General features: G+C 40.6%; 1 protein-coding gene across 7 annotated transcripts in view; it reads left to right on the top strand.

Moving 5' to 3' along the window:
* FAM172A (family with sequence similarity 172 member A) overlaps window positions 1-22,831 on the top strand; it is a 273,126-nt gene that overhangs the window by 811 nt on the left and 249,484 nt on the right. For 5 of the 7 annotated variants that reach the window (XR_007245075.1, XM_048503746.1, XM_048503740.1 and 2 more), the window contains exons 2-4: window positions 10,663-10,786; window positions 12,816-12,917; window positions 19,969-20,069. Coding sequence is in view for 6 of the 7 variants with exons in the window: in XM_048503746.1 (XP_048359703.1) it covers window positions 10,681-10,786; window positions 12,816-12,917; window positions 19,969-20,069 (309 nt within the window). In the remaining variant the exon portion in view is untranslated. Of the gene's footprint in view, window positions 1-10,662; window positions 10,872-11,811; window positions 11,875-12,815; window positions 12,918-19,968; window positions 20,070-22,831 lie in introns of those variants that run through there. The other 2 variants (XM_048503745.1, XM_048503742.1) reach the window with 2 other exon arrangements.

The raw sequence follows: 22,831 nt of genomic DNA, 5'->3' as shown, positions 1-22,831 counted from the left end.
ATTTTCTCTCCTTATTTCTTTTTCCACAGGTATTTAGTTAATGCTATGCTCCATATTGATTTCCTTTCTTGCAGTGGCTGGCAAGACAGGTGGTAGTGTAACGATGGTGTATTTTTTTCTCTCCCTTTGAACACTTTAAGTAGTTCATCTCTCCCCCCTTCCCCTCTTTCTTTCTCCAGGCAAAGTGACAGCCTTGTATACATTCCTTTCTGAAGCGAAACATATGTATAGAAGCAGGATTAATTCAGTTAGGGCAAGTATGCCTAGGGAGATGAAGAAATAATATAGTCAATACTGTATTATTTGCTGTAATTCAGAGCTACAGCTTATCCTGCAAAAGAAACGTGGATGAGGACACCTCATTAAACACTGACCTTAAACTCATGGATTAGCACTTAGTTCAGATAAAGTTCTTCAAAATCCTTGAAATTGTTGTTTCCAAACTTCCCACTGATCCATTTTTCTGTTTGCGTTCTAATGATGTTTGGAAGGTATTTCATAATGTAGAATTGAACAAGTGAATAGCTATGCATGTAATACACCCCCTGTTTACCCCGCAAAGAACATTGTGCTCTGCAAATAACAATCTGCTGGTAGTCCTTAGCTTGAAAAATGTCTAGCTGTCCTTAGCTAAACTCAGAGTCTTTTCATCTCTGCAGGGCCTGTAAGACAGAACTGTTCCACCAGGCCTGTGGTTGAGGGCAGCAATGGGTTCCAATTTGAATGGCCTCCCTTCCCTGTCCCTCCCTCTTCATTCCTTCCTTCCCTCCCCTGTTTTTGGATGTTTGATTTTGTCCTTATTGTTTACTTATTCCTTCCCAATTGACTTCAGCCTACTAGATAAAGCGCAGGAATATGGTTATATTAATGTATTGATTTTATTGTTATACATGGAGTTGCAGTAAACCAAGAAAGGATGGCCAATAAATCAAATAAATAAATCAAATAATATGAAGGTTATTTAAAAACCTACAGGTCTCTTTCCTGAGTGAACTTGACTTAAACAACATTCCAAGTGTTAAGGTCTCTCCTGGTGTTCCACTGACTCTTAGGCAGTTCTGTCTCATATGGTCTACTTTGTACCACAAGCTAGAGCAGGGGTAGGGAACCTGCGGCTCTCCAGATGTTCAGGAACTACAATTCCCATCAAATTCCCAATTGGCCATGCTGACAGAGGCTGATGGGAATTGTAGTTCCTGAACATCTGGAGAGCCGCAGGTTCCCTACCCCTGAGCTAGAGTCTCCACTGAAAGGGGCAATGGACTTTGTCTTGCAGATAATTCTTCCCTTGAGAAATAATGATGGTGAATTTGATTTTGCCGATTTCCTGTTTTCTTCATCCACAAATTTGTTAAGTTATCCTTCGCATAAATCAGCAATGATAAATTAGGATTGTTCGTTAAAAAAATTAGGAGTAATAGATGTCATTTCTCACTCCAGTTCTTCAGCAAAAACAATTGAAGGTTGGGCCATCTAGTGCCATCATCTCATTCTAGGTCTTAGTGCTAGTACTGGAGTTTGATCAAATTTATTGCTGGATAGATCACACTATCAAAGACACTATTAAAGATTATATGTTACTTAGTATGGTGCACACCCCAATCTCTTAAGGAACATTTTTCTTGTTTCCATTCCATTCCACAGGCTTGTTTCTCCTGCTTTAGCTTCTCTGAGTTTAGGGTTTTATGAGAAAAACTATATACGGTATTCTTTTAGAGCAAAATTACTGTCATTTTTGTCTTTAATATCACACTTCTTTAAAACAAGCCTGTGTGTATGCAAATTAGTCAGAATATCTGCTGTGTTTACCTACTCCTCTGCAATGACTTTTATGTGTTTAGAATGAAGGTTCGTATTTTGACTATTGGAGTATGCTGGAGAGAATGCTGGCAGCCACTTGGTAAAAGGTGGTTCAGAATGGTTACTAGCTGGCACATTACTGTTTTGTACATCTCTGTATTAAAAAGACTTTTATCACCATTCATAATTCTTTAGCTGGTTTTCATGTGGTTTTGGAATTTCTGTTAATGCACTTTCTGTAATTTACTCTTCTCCAAAAGGGTAACGCATTGGACATTCAGCCTAAGGTCAATAGAACATATTGGTGACTATGAGGGATGGGGAAATTATACAGATTTGTTCTGTCCCCTGATGGTAACCACTCTATTATGTGTTCATTGCATAAGGTTTGCATCTAAGGTTGCCATGGTATTTGGCTGTACAGTCCTTTATGATGATGCACCCTGGGAATGCTGCCAGTGAGCTTACAGAGGTGGGACCTGCCTTCTGTATACTTATCCTTTGCTCTTTGTGGTTGGTAAATGTAGCAGTTATGGAGTGGTTAGCTGGATCTGAGAGGTAACGATTTTGAAAGGGGGAGCAAGACCACAACCACTACTATTCCCTAAAGATATGTTGAACCATAAGCTGGTTGCTAATGTACTTTTTGAGAACATGGTGTTTCAGCAAGTGGTTATGGGTCTATCTTTGCAATTGTAGGTGATGCGGAGTAAGCAAAGTTGTTTCAAGCTAACTGTTGGAATAGAAAATGGCTTGGTCATTGTGGGGACAATGGAAGGAAACATGCAGAAAAATCGTGTCAGTTCTCAAGGACCCTCTCAACACCCTCTGATACTTTGAACTAATGATATTCTACTTGATAGCTTATCTGGATTGTGTGTCAGAAATTCTGTATTCTGGAGATTGTGCTTCTGCTTGGCAGGTTGGTGCCAGAATGTTGTATTGGCAGAAGAGTATTGATCTGCACTTTGGCATTTATTCTGTGGAGTTCTGCAGGATTCTGCTTTGTCCAACATGCTGTTTAACATCTGTGTGAAGACCCTAGAACCGTGGTGGCGAACCTTTGGCACTCCAGATGTTGTGGACTACGATTCCCATCAGCCCCTCCCAGCATGGTCAATTGGCAGGGGCTGATGGGAATTGTAGTCCATAACATCTGTAGTGCCAAAGGTTCGCCACCACTGCCCTAGAAGATATAATCCAAAGGTGGTAGTGATATCCACATGAAGATAACCCTACCATTTCTGTTTTGTTTCTTATCAAAGTAACAATGTTTCTGCGATGGTCCAAGATTGGAACAGGCTTCCAGGACATTTCCAGGCACAGTTTGAAGTGCTGGTGCTGATTGTGATTGTAGTCCACCAGATGTAATAATGGAGCTGTCTCTGGAAAGATCTTTGGAGCCATCCTGATTACCTTCAAAGTACCTTCAAAATCTGTCCTGTTTATCTGAGACTTTGCTCATTAAGGGTTTCTGTTCTCTCTTTAATAATTCCTGACACTATAATTTTCACTATTTCGACTTACGTTGCTGCTATTTTATGCTGCTGGTTTTTGTTTCTTTTATGCTTAATAAGACACATGACTGTCCCTTGCAGCATCTACCGTGGCATATAATATTCTAAAATAATTGTCATTATTGAAGTCAGCTTGGGATGTAGTGGCAGAAGAACATATGGCCAATTCTGTCACTGTTGTGAAGGCTTGAAGTGGATGTGATATTGCAGAAGAAAAGATTTGAAAGGAATTAATTCTCCACAAGATTTGTATGTTCAATGCATACTCAATGAGGTCAATAGTTAGAGTGCTCTGCTGGATTCTTGAAAGGAGTCATACCATTTAACTACTTTGTCTCACAACCAATATTGTGTATGTTCGTCACTTTATTTTGAAAGTTAGATTTTGCACCTTTGGGTTCATCTCGAGCCATCTTGTTGATATTCTCATTTCGCACTTACAAGAGACCTTGAATTACTCATGGATCTACATGGTATATGTGGTTTTCACCTCCTTGCTTTTATCCTCAGTGATCTTGTGAAGTAGACTAGGTTGAGAGTGTGATTGACCCAGGGTCAACCATGGGATTGTCTTCCTTATTCTATTAACTTTTGTCTGGTCAGATATTTTGTGAGTTGCAAAAACTCAGTAATATCTAGGTAATGTAAAGATTTGTTAAGGTTGAGTTGGAGACGATTGCAGGGATGCAGTCATATTTATTTAAGGCATATAGCAATGGGAAGACTTTACAGATAGCATTTGTGACCAGAAGTGTATAGGTACTGCAGAACTGTTCTAGAGGAACAAAGATTAAAACAGGAATCTGAACAAAATGTAAAATTACTGCAGAAGCTGTACGAAACTTTCAGCTCCAGATAATGGTTTGGACATGTAGACATACAAAAGTGTTCATATATAAAAATGCTTCACTTCATCAACTCTGCTTATAAATATGACAACTTAGTAATGGGTATTACATGTATATGTGTGTGTATTAAAATTCTGATTGACATTTTTTGCCTGTGGATTACCAAGACACTGGCTTCGTCGTGCAATGTTATGAAATGTTCATGAACATGTCGAGTTGCTGAGAGGAAGTGTCAGAATACTGAACAGTGCAGGTTCTATAAATGAAGTGAAAACTTCAGCTGAAAAATCAGAGGCCCTGGAGAAAGGGAAGGCTGCACACTTTTGGCAGAAAAGAGTAGTGATCTGAAGAAACCCTGAGAGCAGAATGGGAGAAGATGCTAAGGGATAGCATGCTCAGGAGGTGCTGTATGTGTGTACATGATGTGCTTTTGCCCCAGAGTTTTCTGTCTCATGTTCTAGACAGATGTTACTTCAAGCTTCTCTCAGTAAAAGTTTATAAGCAAACTGTTGTGTGCCAGCTTGGTAAACTCTGTCTCAAGGAAAGACGAAAGTGTGGTTGGAAGTTCTTCAACAGAAGTAACACGCTTCCGCTGAAGAAAGTATTTCCATGGGAGGAGGGTTGGAAAGGACTTTGGAGGGCTGATTTCAGACCCAGCGGGGAGGGTGGGCTTACTCCCTTGGCTCCACCGGGTCTGGCTTGTTCTTTGGGGCGGGGAGGGGGCTTGGGATGGCTGGTACCAGTGAAAGGGGTGGCAGGCAGATAGGTGTCTTGTATTTCTCTTCTAGGGCTTCCCTGAGGCTCTCAGCATCTATCTGCAGCCCACAGACCCAGCTTATTGCAGGAGGACACCCGAGGCTTCCCCTATGCACCTTCCTTGCCTCACCTGGCTAGCCTTGCTGGTGTGGCTGAAGGAGTAGAGCCGTTCTGTGTCTCAGCTGTTGGTCCCCACATAGATGTGGTTGAAGTCTGCTGTCTGCCCAACGCTAGCTCTGCTCTGGTGCTACCTCAGGGTCTGCAGCAGCTCCAATTATGAGCTCCAGCAGCAGCTAGGAGAAGCCACACCAGGCCAGTTCAGCCACTTATGGTCCCCCAGAGACAGGAGTCAGAGGGGAAGGGAGACTGTCCTGCACCTGGGGCCTGGACGGCACCTCCTTTGAGCTGGATCCAGCAGATGCCTGGGGCTCCACGCTCCGTCGCCAGCTGGCCAGGGCACTTCAAGTATGACCGCACTGGGTGGAGGTACAGCTGGGGAAACTCTTGGGCCTTTTCTCACCTTGCAGAGATAGATCGGCAGAGCTGAGAGAAAGAGGGAAATACCCTTATCCCAACTTCTCAGGGCAAAGCAAGGCACCTAAAACTCATGCACAGTCGGAGTGGTGACGAGTCCCCGGGGCCCTTGGTTTGCACCCTGTGAAAGAGAGACAGGCTCTGACGGTGCACAGTGGCTGCTGGCTTTGCACTCAGCAGTACAGCTGCACTGCAGCCCTGGACAGGCATCTGATTGTGTGTCTGGTTGAGTTACATGCATCATTCACCAGTAAGTGCTTTTGCAAAAATAAATAAATAAAGCACTTCCCTCCCAGGAAGAAGATCCAGGGAGTGGTTGCAGATTAATATCCCAGTAGTCTTTCTGTCTTTTGTTGAGACAGGGTATAGCAAACATGAAATTTTGCTGCCTAGACTAGCCTGATCTTGTCAGATCTTGACAGCTACTGGTAAGTACAGTTGGCCTTGGTCATTATTTTGATGGGAGACCAGGGTCACAATGCAGAGTCAGGCAATGGCAAACTGCCTCTGAACTTCCTTTGCCTTGAAAGCCCCACAAAGTTGTCATGTCAGCTGTGACTTGACAGCAGAAAAAAAGTGAAATGGGCAGCCCCATCCAAATAATCTGGCACCCAAATGTGGCATTTCAGCTGCTCTGACCCACCATTCCCAAAGGGGCTTTCTGGTGACATGGGGGAGGCAACGCCCCCCCCCCCCAGCCCTCCCCATTGCTGGAAAGACATCAATGGACTTAATGGACTTACACCATCAAAAATGTGGCATAAATCCTCAGACTCTGGTGTAGCAGAGACAATGACTGGGTGAAAGCCAACAAGTGTCAGCTCCTCCCCTGGCTATGACTCTGGACCACCCCGCCAAGTATCCCAGAGAAGGCAAATCTGTCACAGCCCTGCATCTCCAGCAGCAGCGGATTCGCCCCTCCCCTTTGGATGGGGCTGTTAGCATTAGAATTTAGATTTACCTCAGTCCCAGTTTATCAATCTGATCCATGGCTATGGAAAATACTTTGATTTGTGTGGCTTCACCAGGTTTAAGTATGTTGCTTTCAAAGCTGCTTACATTGCAGCGCAATAAGGACATTTTCATGGGCATGACACTCAAAGCGCAAGAATATGTACCAATAACAAAGCTGAGAAAAGTTGGTTTTTCTTCTGGACAGTCAATCCAGAAGTAAGCCCAGAGTACCTCTTTTTGGAGCCAGCACATCGATTCAGTTATTTTTTTGGTGGCCTTCAGTTGTGGCCTGTACTTATGACTTGAGAACTGAAGGAGATAAAAGGTTTGGTGCCAGACCTCACTATTTCTGAGAACATATTTATAAATTTACTTCATTTATACCCCACTTTTCTCCCTAGTTGGGACTCAAAGTGGCTTTCAACATTCTCTCCTTCATTTTATCCTCCCAACAGCCCTGTTAAGTGGGTTATGCTGAGTGTGTGACTAGCCCAAGGTCATCCAGCAAGCTTCAGAAACTGTACAGCATACAAGACATCGGACTATCAATGAGCAAGCGGAAACATCAGTGGACTGTGTAGTTCTGTTTGTGCAACACCCTATGTGTTATAGTATCCAGAAATTGGTTGCACAAGATCTTGGACAAGTGGAAACACATGTGATTAGAACAAGCACTGGTGTATTTAGGGTGGAACAAGCCAGAGTGTTAAGTCCTGGGTGCTACTTGCCAGTCACTCCTTTGCAAAGCAGGAAGCTGCTGCTGCTTCTCAGAGGGTGGTTTACCTGGCATTATAAAGCAATGGGTAGATCTCGCCACCACAGAGACTAGGTCTACCAGTTCTTAATGTTGAATAGACCAGCCCTCTGGAGAGTTCTACCCATGATTGAAAGTAATGGGTAGTCTACTAAATATTCTTAAAAGTGAGTAGATCATCCCTCCAGAGAGCTGATCTATACACAATTGGTAGACTTCATGAAGGCCAGGTCTTCCCATTTTTCTTAAAGGCAGGTAGACCAGCTCTCCGGAGAACTAGTGTATCTACTTTTGAAAAGAATGGGTAGACCTGACTGTTAGAAAGCTGGTTTTCCTCAGTGGGGAAAACCTACTGGATTTGGGGGGAGAGGCATAATTTCTGTGCTTGGCACCATTTTTGTAGATACTCCCCTGAGAACAAACCACTGCTTCAGTCTTTTTGTTGTTGTTTGTTTTCACTTGCATAACAGCACTAGTACAAGTGAAAAATTTTGTGCTAAATCCAACCCACAGCTTGGGTATTGTCCACACCTCACAGGGTGTTTGTTGTGAGGGGGGAAGGGCAAGGAGATTGTAAACCACTTTGAGTCTCCTTTAGGAGAGAAAAGGGGGATATAAATCCAATTTTTTCTTCAGTAACAAAATGTTATGAATGCACAAAAGTACTGGTAGCTGTATTCAGATACATTGGTTCTGAAGTATTCTGAGCAAAGTTGTTGACCATGAGCAGGAATGGATCTAAACAGACTTTGTACATCCCTCTTTATTACCATGCATTGGGAATAAAAGCCTGCTGCATGATTTTTTGGGGAGTGGAAAAAGTACCGGTTATCCATGAAGAAGTCTTGATGAGAAATAAATAGTATCTCAGCTTTGGGTCAGTTGATCTTATGAAGGCTTTGAAAAAGCTTGTTTGAAGCACTGAAAGATTAGGAATTTGAAGGAGAAAAGGTGTTCATGGAATTGTGCTGGTTAAAGAAACAAAAAACAATTCTTACTCGATTCTTGGAGTTATTGCCCGTCAGAAGAGACAGTTGAGGGCTAGGTGGTCCAATGTACTTACTCAGCATAAGACAGTTACAAGTAATGTAGCATATGGCAGAGATAAGCAATACTTTAAAAGTAAAATGAGCAATTTTGAAGCTGATAGTAATAATGCAGAGAAGCTATAAGAATTTTTAAAAAAACGATACCGAGATGATAGCAATAATAATGTTAGTAAAACAGCTGAAATTATCCGAGGGTAATGCAGAATGACCAAGGGTACTTTGTGGCAGTCATCCTTAAATTACTGCCTCACTTTCAGGGCTCTGAACCAATCTTTGTAAGTTTAGCTTCATGCAAATACAAGTGATTATCAGCTAATCAGGCATGGAACTCCAGTGGAACACATGGAACTCCACTGGATGGGAACTGGGTTGGCCAGGCCCATCTTAAGTGGGATAACTCCACCCCTCCCTTTTTAATAGGGATTTTGTGACTCTGGAAAGAAGCAGCATCTTAGCCAGGCTTTTATTCCGGGTTTGGGGATCAGCTTAGTGAAGACAGCTTATTTTAGTGTGACAAATAAGTATCCCATTAATGGCCTTACATTTGTTACTGGTATTTGTAGGTTTTTTGGAAAGGTGTTCTGGGGGATGGGGGGTGATCAGCCTTGAACCTACTGAGGTAACTTGCAGAAGAGCGGGGAGTCAAGTTTTACCTTACTTGAGACCCAGTTTTACTATATATATTGAAGTTCATCCACACATAATATTTTATTTTCTATTAAATAAATCTTTAAATAAATTAAATAAATCTTTGTTGTTCATCTCCATCTGTGTCTTTTCTGTAGGGATAAGAAATGTTCAAGGAAAAGTTTACTCTGTTTATCTCACATAGGAAGACAGTTTTAGTCAAGCAGGTTTCCATGTAGGAAACCTTTAGGGAGTGAATAACTTTCTACCAATTCTTTATTCAAAGCTTATGTTCTCCTTTTTATATAATTGTGTGTGGTAGAGCTTTAAAAACTATAAAACTGTAAGAGGCCAGAGTGGGGGACTGGGCATTGTTTAGTCCAGAAGGCAGTTGCTCAGAGTCTTCTCATGATCTATAGCAACCATAGTTACTTTTTAGACAGAAGGTTAATACAACATGGAAAGTAGCTTCACACTGTGAGGGTATGAAGATTTAAGATGCTGAAAAGTTAAATTTTTAATACTGTTTGAAAGTAGAATAAACAATAAGAGTTGAGAGTAATTCCATGCATAGGCATGTTTGGCCAGGTAACACTTCATCAAAAATGACTGAAGTGAGAAAGGCAGTGGGAAAAGGTAGTAGTGTTATGGTTGCCATCAATGCCCATTAAAGGCACTGGTTTCTTGAAGCTATAAGTATTCCTTTTATATTTTGGGGGCTTTTAACCACCATACCTTTTGATTTCAGATTTTTCTGCAAACTTTTCTTAAGTTGATGGAAATATTTGTAATGTCTTTCTATGGCCCCAGTCTCTGGATATAAATATCCACTAATGAGGCTATGATGAGAATTGTATATGTTGATTGGTCTGGAGCTTGATGTGCTCCCAAAGAATCTTATTTGGCTGTGGCAGCAACAATTCTGTGAGTTACTCACTTGCTTGGAAAACACAGACTCTAGATACAGTGTGTAACAGTTTTCTCTCTGTGGCCCTTTCCGCACGGGCCTAATACAGCGCCCTGGGGATGGCAAACACGCCGTCCCCAGGGAGCCGCGCCGCCCTCGCTCCTCCCGAGTGGCACAAAGCTGCCATTTTCCCACCTCGCTTCCTAAGCAAGGTTTACGGAAAACAGCAGCTTCCAGCCGCTGCTGTTCGCACGGCAGCGGCTGGAAGGCGCCATCCCTCCCCCCTGTGCCCAGTCAACCTACCTGCTCTGCGACCATCCGGCACGTCGCTGAGGCCTGGGGACACCCCCCTGCCCTGCGACGCCAGAACGGTCGGGCAGGGAGGGCGTGTCCCCTGGCCTCGGCGACGTGCCGGACGGTTGCAGGGAAGGTAGGTCAATCGGACAACGGCGCTCCACGGCGCCATCTTTCCCACCGCAACCAGGACCGTTCGTGCGAATGGTCCCAGGGGGGTTGGGTCAGCGTCATGTACACCGACCCAACCCCCATTGTGGCCGTGCAGAAACGGCCTGTGATACACCTCTGAAGATGCCAGCCACAGATGCAGGCGAAATGTTAGGAACAAGATCTACCAGACCATGGCCACACAGCCCAGAAAACCCACCAGAACCAGTTGAAACTGGCTGTGAAAGCCTTTGACAATACACAGACTCTTAAGCTTAGAGTGAAGGTCCCATGGCCCAGGCACATACTGCTGCATACAAAGGACAACTCTGATTATCCTATTCCAGTTTGTGTTAATATTGTAACTGTATTCAGATAATAGCCTATAGTAGTCTGTAATGAATTGCATATTGAGGTGCATTTTGAACTGGAAATAATATATATAAATTCCTAACTTTGTTTCCTTTTGCAGCTCAATTACTCGAGATTGATGTATGTTTCCTCCACTACTTTAATTTGGTTGCGAATTTGGATAAGCATGGCACAGATCCAGCAAGGAGGCTCTGATGAAAAAGAGAAGACTACAGCATTAAAGGGTACAAATTAATTTGGAACTTCTCCTCCGTAGGCACTTCGTACACTGTGTTCTGATGAACTGTAATTTTGTGGTTAGTAAAGCAGGTGAGCAAGTGCAAATAAGTACAACCCACTTTCTTGGTTGCTATGCATTTATTATCCCTCTCCATAATCCATGGCTCCTTGTTCTCTCCATGAAAAAGCAAAGCTTCACCATGCATGCAACAGGAATGTCTTACATGTGTGTAGAGATAAGAAAACCTGGAACAATTCAGGGAGAAATTTGTGTGCTACCGTAACAGAAAAATAAGCACTTTTAACAGTAGCATATTAAAATAGCATGGGCTTGTATTATACAACTCTGGTCATTAAAAGTGTGAAGCTTTACTCTACCCTAGCGAGTTTTCTTCCAATGGAAGTGACTCCCTACCTCTTTTCCCCCTGTGACTTTTACATCACTGCCTGTGCAGGGTTTTTTACAGACTTGATTGTGTGTTCTGTATTCTATGCGAACATGCACATGTTAAAAAAGAGTCCTCAATGAACAGGTTTGAGCTAGCATTTACTATCAAGCTCTTGTTTTTCTGGGAGGTTTCCTGTGGATTGGCAGTCTGCTCCAGGAGAGTACTGCTATAAAGGAGTATGCCAGTTGCACCTTTGGATGTGGATTAAAGTATGACAATCTTATAGTCTGACAAATAATGTAATGGTGGTTAGCCGTAGTTGTCCATCTTCCCTGTGCTTACCCTCTCCTGTATGTTTTCATAGCTGCAGTCTTTTATGGGAAATAGATTACTGACCTTGGAGTGAAGATGCCCAAGTTTAGATCTGTTCTGTGCTTTGAAACTCTTTGGGTGATCTTGAGGAAGTCACTGTTTCTTGTAGAAGCTGTCTCACAGGATAGATGTGAAAATTGAACAGCTCCACTTTTGTTACCTTGAGTTATTTGGAAGAAGGGAAGGGTACAATTGATGATCAATGTGACAACTATATTCCTCTCTTCCTCTGTGCCTGACTCTGTTTCCACTCTCTCTGCATTGGGAAGGAGAAGGAAGAAAGAGACTGTAGAACCATCAACCTAATAGGGAGGATTCACTTGCAGAAGATTGTGAGTCTGTGCCTAGTTAAAAGTCTAAATGCAATTGCTGCAACAGACTTTTAATAGTTTGATAGTATAACTTCTTATTGTAACAAAGAATGTATATATTTGATGTAGTATCCATATGAGTAATAAAGTTATAGGTTTAATGAACTGTGGTTGACTTCTAGGTATTAGTTACCATTGGAACAGGTTAATTTCCATAGGCAAGCTGGTGAAAACCTGTACATGTGAAGAGTTGAAACATCCCATTGTAACTGCTTAGATCAGGGGTAGGGAACCTGCGGCTCTCCAGATGTTCAGGAACTACAATTCCCATCAGCCCCTACCAGCATGGCAAATTGGCCATGCTGACAGAGGCTGATGGGAATTGTAGTTCCTGAACATCTGGAGAGCCGCAGGTTCCCTACCCCTGGCTTAGATTATACAGTTATTACCCCTAAAATTGCCTGCAGTGCCATTTGAAAACATGACAGATGAGCATTATAGTGACACTAGAGTTAGTGCTATCTAGCAGATATAAATTTGGAATAGGACTATGCTGCAAATTTCGGCTTCATATAGACAGGCCAAATATCTCATCACATTTTTCAGATAAGTTCATTTATTCCATTCAGCAAAGTAATGCTGACCAATTCATTTTTTGTTCAATGAGAAGTATATAGACTGTTAGTGCACATCATCCATTCATTCAAAAATACTTTCCTGTATCAACTTGTATTTCTACAGTAATATTAAGATTATCAGAATAATTGTATTTGGATGCATATCTTCATAGATTGAAACTTTGTGTCCATTTGGAATGGATTGATAGCCTAATTTATACTGATAAAAGCAGGCCAGGACTATATTAGCTGTAATATCCTGGAATTCTACTTTTCTTGGGGACTAACTATGAATTTGAGGCCTGCAGAAGGATAAGTCTTCTTTCTCACCAATGTCTTTTTCAGATTTGTTATCTAGAATAGACTTGGATGAACTGATGAAAAAGGATGAGCCACCTCTTGAATTTCCTGATACTCTTGAAGGATTTGAATATGCCTTTAATGAAAGTAAGTAATCTATGATGGAAGAAGAAATTACTTAGGCTGATTCCCCACAGTCAATTAATCGCGTGATACTCACACGAAATATCAAGGATTCAGGAAGAACTCCCCGCTGCCTGATCGACGAACAAGGATTCATCCTGGTTCTGGCGCTCATTCTCCGCCTTATCCTGCGTCTTTGTCGAACCTGCTTGAAAGTACTACTTTTTAAAAAAACATGTCTTCAATCCTGTTTGGAGGGGAGGATCGGGGGTCGAATCCTGGTTCAGATTTCCCGCCGTGGAGCATGACACAAATGCCTTACCACCAATCAGTGCGTGCGGTGCTGTTCTCACGAGAGCACAAGAGAATGATAACCAACCAGAAACTTGGGTGGGGGAGATGTGCTGACGTCATAACGTGAGCACTTTTGTGTGTGAGAAAAAAGGTCCCACCCCAACATGGCACGACAGCCGATCAGGAGAGATCTGCCAAGCTGATCGCGTGGTAGTGGGGATTGTTACATTTCTTGAATCCAAGATAGGCCTAGATGTATTCACTGGAAACGTGCTGTGGTGGGGAGGTTGAAACCTTGATGAAAAGGTGCAGTTTATTTTCAAACTTGGGCTCATTCCGCACATGCAGAATAATGCACTTTCAAACTGCTTTCAGTGCTCTTTAAAGCTGTGCGGAATAGCAAAATCCACTTGCAAACAGTTGTGAAAGTGGTTTGAAAACACATTATTTTGCCAGTGCGGAAGGGGCCTTGGTTTGATCTTGACTGAATTTCCTGGTGGGGATTCAGCCTTAGAAAGGATAGAGTATTGATAGATTTTCCCTTCTTTTTAAACTGTACTTTAATTTTTAGCTTTCTGTTAAGTATGTTTTTGTACAGTTTAAAAGAAAAGTATTATTCTGAAATAGTCCAGTGTTTTCATTTAATGTGCACAAATATACATTTTGTGGTGTTTCAGTCGTCCTATCTCCCTGTATCCACTATTAATTTTTTGTCAAGTAGTTTGTGTAGCTCGAGTGTTGTATTACTGATGCATCTTATTCTGATTCATCTAACAAACTGGGTTAGAAGCAAGTCTGTTTTACCACACTTGTACCTACATGAGCCCTGCTCTATGTACATGGAACTATTCCCTCAGTTGAAATTAATAACACAATCCTTAGTGGTTAGAGAGTTCCATATACATGTTGAAAGCCCCTCCATGCCAGCTAAAGACTGCTTGATCAAGTTGATCTGTTTTGCCTTGGGGTAAAGCATTTTCTTGAGTACCAAGTATATTATTCTCGAAACGTCTTTTGGGAAAATATTTTGGTGGCTTTTTTCACATTGGATTGGATTCTGTTTGTAGCCAGTTTTTTCATATGAAAGGCGGAATAGCATCTTGTACTTTGCCAGTCCATGTGCTTCACCATTTCAGCTGCTGTTGTGACCATATTCAAAGCATTTGTAGTTTGATTGTATTTTAATACCCATTTTAAAATATAAAACATATCATGAAACCTGTTTACCAAAAGTCTGTCAACTTTAAAAAGAACTATAGTGTTGCATCAGTTTAAGAAGCTAACAAAGGCTTAGATTTTGTGAGAGGTGGCTGTCCTCCCAAGGCATGCATCTCATTTACAGGGGACTGTTTTGGTGTCAAGGGGCCTTAATGAAGTTGTTTCTCCTGATGGGTACAGCTAGGAAACAAGAATTACACCTGGACTGATGTGTTTTTGGCTTCCTGTTTGTCTAAAACGAACATCCTATGTCTGCCTACTTTGTGTTTTTGGAAAACTTAATTTTAGTTGTTCTGTGGAATCTGTAGGCAACCCTAAATGGACAAACTTCAAGCTTTTCAGGTTTATCTGTGCAGTTTCCAATTCACCGTGGAGCAATATTCTGGAAGTTTTTTGAGGGACGTTTATGCTGTCTTTTAGTAATCCCCAAAGTAACTGACCCAAGGCTATCAGAACTGTGTAGTACTTGAGTGAGCCCTAGAGTAGCTCCCTGCATAAACAATAACGTTCTCTTTTAGATTTCATGTTTTCCATGAAGCTGAGGCTTGACATTGTAAGCAATGTCAAAAACTGTATTAATAATCTTAATTTCCAAATCCCATAGAATCTGTGAGGAAGTCTGCTGGCTCTGTATCAGTCCATTTCAGGAAATATGCCAAGCTCACTTGGAATTGAGACAGCAGAGCTTTCCAGAATCTGGATCTTTTGGTCTAAGTCGGGGGCTGGATCACCTCTTCCTCACTGTCTTTAGAAATTACTGGAGTGCAGATTTCTTCAGTCGAGGCTGTACAGTTTACTTATTGTCTTTCTTTAAGGGTTTATTCAGAAACTGTACAGCTTTTCACCAGAGACTAAACTTTAGGGCTTACCCAAGAGTATTACACCTTCAAGTGAGGAAAGCTACTTTCCTCCAAACCACCCTAATCATTCATATATTTTTCTAATAGCTATTTTTTTTACCAAAAACTTTTGCCTCAGTGAAAAGAGAACTTTTGATCTGAAAACCAAACTGTTAATTATTCAACTCAGTCTGTTATGGTGGATATTTTTTTATGTGCTTATTTAATAAGAAGGCTGTAAACCATGGCTTGTGAATTACCTAAGAACTGGGACAAATTAATCCACATTTTGGTATCTATACTTCACTACTACTATAGCTTATTGTCAGTGGACTCTGAACATAGCTTGTATTGCCCCAACAAGGGATCCTTCCACTGTTCCAAGGAGAGGGGATAGATGGAAACTGTTGACAACATACAGTTTTGTATTTTTACTGTTCTTAACATACAGGCTGGCAGCAGCTCTCCTGCATCTAAATTGGAAAGTCCCTTTACTCTTATAATCATAGATTTTTAACGAAAAATGCCTGGGATTGAACCTGTTAATTCATACATGTTGCTCTGGCCTTCTGAGGGATGGAGAGAGTGGAAGAACCCCAAAACATATATTAAGCTGTGGAATTACAAACTATGTCTGCCACTATAACAGATATGTGGAGGAAACTTTGAGGCGTCTGAAGCAGATTGTAGCAAGTAAAAGCGCAATATTATAAACAGCTCAGTTACAAAACTAGTAACTTGCATTGTGGCCAGAAAGCAACAGGGAGAGTGAAGAAATGGAGCATTTATGTGAGTGCACCTAGAGACTCACTCCCATCAGGAGCTGAATTCTGTGATAGCTGAAGCTTTTGCCCAGTTTTCAGTCTTCTACAGAGCCCATTAAACATATATTCATACCCTTGGGAATAAATTATGGTAATGATTGACAGATAGAAATCTGAAACAGTTGTAGCCTCCTCCTTTGAAATACTTTTCAACATATGAAAGTGAAATGTCTTAACAGTTTCAACCCAGATGTTAATGGACATTATTTGAGTACAACCAATTTTGGTCTCTTAAAAATTTTGCTCTGCAAAAGAGAAGTTTATACTGTCTACAAGCACAATAGTAATTACACTCAGAATTTTTTTAAAAACCCACTTCGTTATCTAATGCTTTTCATACTTCCCAATTTTATGGGGGAAAGACTTTTCTTTAAACATAAGCATTTATGCAACCCTTCACTTTTAAAAACCCTGATGGGTTTGTATGCTCTTACTTAGAAATCAAATGTCATGAAAATGATTTTATTTGAAAGGAGAGGGTTCAACGATCTTCAGCGACTTATTTTTAAAGCAGTATAGCCTTTCTGGGCTGCACATTTGAAGGTGCACATTTGATTGCTAAGAGAAGATGGGACGAATGGTGTTGAAATGTTGAAAGTTTCATCATTTTAAATGGCATTGTGAGAGCAGTAGCTAAATACATTCTTGATCTTAATATAGGATTGATTGGATTTTTTAAGCATGTGTTATAATGCATTTTTTAATTTAAAAAAATTATAGATAAAAATTAACAGATTCGGAAAAAAGAAAATGGAATCAAATTCTAGTTACAATTAGTTTTAGAGACTATGAAGAAAAATTATACATGTAAAAGTATATAAAAATCAAGAAATAATTACAGGAATGGCCATTATAGATGTAAATTCTAATAATCCAAAATAAGTTTTAAAAAACCCTGATAAATGTTTACTGTTACAAATTTCAGAATTCTTCTCACAAAATAAAAGCTGCATTGGCATATTATCCTTTATAGTGTGATTCATTGTTTATCTATTTTCCTTTAAACTCCTTTTCAATATAATATATAGTATCATAAAAATTATTAATATGTTATACATAATTTCAGAGATTGCCCTCGCATTTCACCACTATTCTCTTTTAAAAAGTATAAATAATTGTATCCATTTATTTTTTAAAAAGTTAACTGGTTGTAAGTCTTCTGTATCTTCTCAATATCCTCTGGAGTGATATACCATAGATAAAACATCTAATACTGATTTTCTCTTAATATTTGACTGACTGTGAATGTTATACCTTTCGACCATAAAGCTTCCCGTTGTTGAAAATATGTTTTTTTGCTTTTGCATCCATCTAACCATGTATGTTTTCACTTGTTCTGTTTCTGTATGTAATTGAAGTAGCAATTTATAAATTTGTCCTAGTAAATGTTCTTTCTGCTGAGTAATCACCATTTAAAATTCTGTCAGTCCCCTTATTTGCGCCTCTTGCTGTGTTAATTTCCATTCTTAGTCTTAAAACTAGCGGGGCCCAGCCACGCGTTGCTGTGGCAATTGTCCTTCTCATCACAGTCTGCAACCCACACAGATGTCCATGCAGGTCCAGTGATCTGCAGCATAGCCTTTTGGGGTGGTCAAATGGAATCCCTCTTTCCCTTTTCAATTCACATTGTTATATGGTGCTGTCTTGTTTTTTTAGTATAAGGTAACCCTTTCCATTCCACAACGGAACTGTTCAGAGTGCGAATCCCGCTGTCCATGAGGCTGGTTGACACGCACAGTCCTGGCTTGGGTAAGGCAGAACTGGGGCAAGGAGGCTATCCCAGTCAGGCAGCAGAGGCAGGGTGGTGAGGCGCTCAGATTGAGGCCAGCTCCCTGGGTTCTTAAAGGGCCATGTGCAAAAGAAGTGGAACCAGTAGTATTGGTTCACACGCTTTTAGTAAAAGAGAGCTGTGGTGAATATGGGTGAGGAAGTGGGTAAGTGGTGGTTGGATGTGAGGGAGGGCAGAGTGAGGTGTGTGAGGATGAGCTGGATGTGTATCAAAGTATGTGTGTTATGTGGTAGCAGTGGGTGAGGCACAGAGAGTGAAAGTTACCAGCGTGTGGGGGGGGGACCCCACCTGGTGTCTCACATGGCAAAGTGTGTATGTGTTTCACTTCCAGTCGTATTACCTAACAGTGTTACCTATTTACTGTTTTCAATGCTCATCTCTGCCCATCTGCACGAACATTCTAAGCCCTCATACCAAGCCCTCAGGCCACAGACATGCTGCACGAACATTCTAAGGGTGACAGTTAAACACAAACAGATTCGTGGCCTGGTGCACCAGGAAAAAGATGTTTTACCTGGCTCAGGTATGGACTTTTGGCGATTTGAAGGTCCGATTACCTGCCCGCAACAGGGAGGAATGTCATGTGAAAATTTGGGGGCGATCCGTCCAGCCTTTTCGGCGTTTAGGGAGGGACTAACAAAGTCACTGTTAGCTTTTTATATATATATAGATTAGTTGAAAATATAATCACCACTGTATTTTTTTTTGGTCTTGGTTCTTTATTTTTTGCTGAGATTTAATTTCCCCTTGAATGTTGCAACACACTCTAGCTGCTGTTAGCCTAGGCATGCCCTGCTCACACACAAATTATCGCTTAGCAATAATGGGGATATCTGGGGACAAATGCCCTGAGCACCCCCTGATGAGTCACATGGGGTGGAAAATCACCCCCCACACTTCTGACCCCCCCCTCACATGCCTTGGCCGGTTGGGCCAAGCAAGAGGGGGCGGGCCAGCTGGACTGTTGGCTAACCCAGAGGCTGGAGCCTGGGTTGTGGTGTGTCTGCAGGAAAGGTATGCCTTTTATTCTCATTTACAAAGCTCTGATAATAGAATGAGCAGATGTGGCTTCCATGAAGATTAAGAGAACTTGAAAATGTAGTGTAGTTCTTCTTTGATAATATGCTGTGATTTCATTAGAGTCATTGATAACCAGCTTTAAAATTGAACATAAAAACTGAGCATAGAATTATTGAAATTAGAATCCTTGGAAGACACAGAGTGTGCTTATGCCATCAAGAAAGAGATATTGGGACCTGAGGTATGGGATATGAAGTTGGGGAATAGCAGTCCTCTTGAGGTTAGTAATTGGGCTTATGTCAACTTTTATATTAATAAGTAAGTAGCATAAAAGTTCTCACTTTATTTTGCAGCTGGAAGACTTTTCAATCCAAACATTGTTCTTATGAGACACACAAAGAAGTCAGGCACAAAAGGGAATCTTTGCTTTGGTAGAGAAAGTTTGTTCATCTGCGAAACAACTTCCACTAACTAAAACCTTGGTTTTGCATTCATATATTTCAAGACTTGGAATAATATTCTTAAAAACTATATTAATCTTTTTTTAAGGTACATTTTGGGCAAAATATTTTATAGCTATTTTTTAGGAGTAAACATTGACTAAGACTGGTGCCAGTATTCTCTCTCCTTGTTTTACATTTCTTTGGAGGTATTAATTCATTTTGATGTTTAAGGTTTCTAATGTTTTTTTCCTTATCAGTAACTAGATAGGCTACTGCCATCAAAAGAGAACTGCAAGTTAAAAAAAATTATGACTTCCACAAAGATAACTTAATGGAAAATTCAATGGCCTGTGGATTGCTAAGGTTTATATATAAAGTTCAGTTTTGGCAGAAACTTCAGAACTGCCAAACAGAACTGCCAAACAGTTGCTATGTTTAGTTTTTCTTAAAGCTTATGTTCTCTGGTCTCTCCCATAGATGTTGTGCATCTGATCAAAAAGTTGCAGTAATAATAGAGTCCATTTTGTCTGCGTGTACTCATAATTTAGAAACAGTATATGAAAAAAAGCCTTTTCGTTAGCAAATTGGGGGCTGTTTTTACTTCTAAAAACCTTCATTTTATACTTGCTGTTATTGCTTCTCTTGTAGAGGGACAGTTAAGACATATAAAAACTGGGGAGCCATTTGTTTTTAACTACCGTGAAGATTTGCATAGATGGAACCAAAAACGCTATGAAGCTCTTGGAGAGGTATGTGTTATATGTAAGCAGTATGTTATGTATTGCAATGTCTAATATATGTTTAGTTGCCTGCTTGCTGTGTGAAGAGTTCGCAACCTCAGTAGTTAAATAGGAAATATGAAAGTTCAACCTTTTAAGAAGATCCAGCAAAATATTTCCTAGTTCTGTGAAATTGTACACCGCCCAGAGCCCCTCGGGGATTGGGCGGTCTATAAATTCAAATAATAAATAAATAAATAAATAAAATTATCAAACTACCAACTTCTAGATGCAGATGAAGGTAAAAGTAACAAGCCTAGCAACTGCCGGTATCAAAATAGCTTATGGTGAAATTACTTGAAATATATAAGATCATGTGTAGAAGTGCATGGAATAATATAATATAAAATTGAATTATTCTATTCAGAATGAATGGCCTGCAGAGCAGTTAAAGTTGAATTGTTGAGCTGTCGGTTTCAATAAGGGTTGAATGAATTCTAGCAGCATTCTTTCTTGACGTTTCACCTGCATCTGTGGCTGGCATCTTCAGAGGATCTGAATGCAGATGCAGAGGATGCAGGTGAACGTCAGGAGAGAATGCTGCTAGAACATGGCCATACAGCCTGGAAACCACATAGCACCCCAGTGATTCCGGCCGTGAAAGCCTTCGACAATACAGCAGCTGGAATGTTTGTGACTTTGTTAGTCCTGTTCCCTCATTGGTGGGTGGTTCATTGTCGCAACATTCCATTTCCTTCGCATTTTATCGTTTAGGATGGGACCACACTGAGAATTAGATGCACTGATGCAAACAAGCAACAGCTTAAGACATGACATACCATAAACAAGGCAGAAAATAGAAATACAAAAGTAGATTAAAAATGCATTGAGAGCAGGCTTGGGTGTCGAATGGGATGGGATGTCCAAATAATTTCTGAATGCAGTGAAAGTAACTTTGAATGATGACCTTATAAGTTAGGTTACTGTTATTATCGTATACATTTTCATAAATGTTTAATTTGAATAAGTGTTATAATAAACTGTATTATGCAACTATCTTCCTTACCATAGTCCTGTTAGATAATGTGTTAACTTTTACACCTTCCTTGTTCTCAGTTGACTTTTCTTAATTTGTGCATACATATGTGATCTTTTTTATTGACTAGCAACTCAGAATACTTTTGATTTTAATCTTTTTGTTTTGGAATCTGCCTTTTTCTGTTTTCATCTGTTCTAGCAGATCATTTAAGTTAAATTGTTGACCCATCCACCACTAGGTGGTAAAAAGATTCAAAAGGCTAGTCAAATAATGTGATACACATTGTATCCTGTATGTTGAAATCAGTGTGATCACTGCAGAAATTAGTGAAACAAAGTTGACTGTTTCCTTGCTGTTGGCACATCTAGCCTATAATAGGTTGTGGTAGGATTTCATGTAAAATCAAGAGAAAGCTGTTAGCTATGGTGCCAAGAAGTACTCAGTATTTGCAACTCAGTATTTTGCAACTGAAAGCTGTGTTTAAAGAGAGAGGGCTGAAGTTTGAATAATAGAAGTTAAGCCACCACCACAATAAGCATAAATGTGATTTTTTTTAAAAAAAAATGAGTGATGGAGACATTGAAGGCTCTAATTGGTGAGATATGAAAAGTGTTTCTCTCCTGTTTTTAGGGAAGGGTGCCAAGGAGGCACAGATGGAGGTATCTTTTTCAGGAGAATGGACAGAAACGCATATTTAGTATTCATAGCAGTTTGCTTTCTAAAAGATTATTGAAGTTTTGAGATACTTTCATATGTGTACTGTTTACAACAGGCCCTTGAGACTGAGCACTGAACTTGTCTTTGGAAGAGCCCTCTTGCTTGTGATGTGAAACTTCTTCTGACAAAAATGTAGATCTGAAAATCTTGTACCTCAGTTCTCAAGCTCTCATGTATTATTCAGCAAAATCAGTAGCATGCTAAAAACAATTAACAATTTAAATAAGGCACTACTGCTGTGGTAGCAGCTGAAGCATATATAGCTCTAGGATTGCCTGGGAGCAGAAGCATCTGGCTGCAGATGGTGTGTAGAGCTAGTTGTGGGACAGAGGGTGAGGAGTTAGGCAAGAGAAGCACTGTGTGTTTGGCTATTCAGATTTCCCTGGAACTCTTATACGTGTCTGATGTTGCTTTTCTCCAAATGGTAATAATCAAGCAGCCCAATAGGAACAAAATGCTTGGATCCTTCTTAGGTGACACTCAAGATATGCATGAAATGAATTGTAAGACTAAAAACATTAGTGATGGGTGAGCACCCCCTTCCCTCTGTTTGATTCAAAGTTTGACAGAGACATATGTACACGAAATATACAGATGACTTGATTTTCCAAAAAAGTACTGAAGCTTAAAGATTCCTTAGTAAGGGCATTGATTATAGCAGACCTTTGATAAACAGAGCTTTACAAATACTTTAGTTTATTCAAAGCCTAATTAAAATCCCATTGTTCTTCCAATGGTATCCCTGCAGCCCTCTTCTCATATCTGTAGAAATTGTGGTCTGTTTCTACAGCCTGTGTTTCTGGCTCCAAGGATCCTGAAAAATTAGTTTTCCCATGGCAGATGCTGTTCCTGATATCAGCACATAGTTGCCTGTAAGTTGTGTGCCTGAATAAATCCTGTGGGAAAACTACATTTCCTATCCTCATGTCATCTGGGGTCTGACCATAAAAGCATTCAAGAGACTGAGGAGGGAGGAGCAAGACACCCTCTTGCTTCTCCAGTTGTTGGGTAAGTGTCATTTTAGGCTCCGTGCCAC

Source organism: Sphaerodactylus townsendi, linkage group LG07 (assembly GCF_021028975.2).
Source record: "Sphaerodactylus townsendi isolate TG3544 linkage group LG07, MPM_Stown_v2.3, whole genome shotgun sequence".
Lineage (NCBI taxonomy): Eukaryota > Metazoa > Chordata > Lepidosauria > Squamata > Sphaerodactylidae > Sphaerodactylus > Sphaerodactylus townsendi.
The sequence above is the reverse complement of the archived record's forward strand: the minus strand, read 5'-3'. Positions and strand labels throughout refer to the sequence as shown.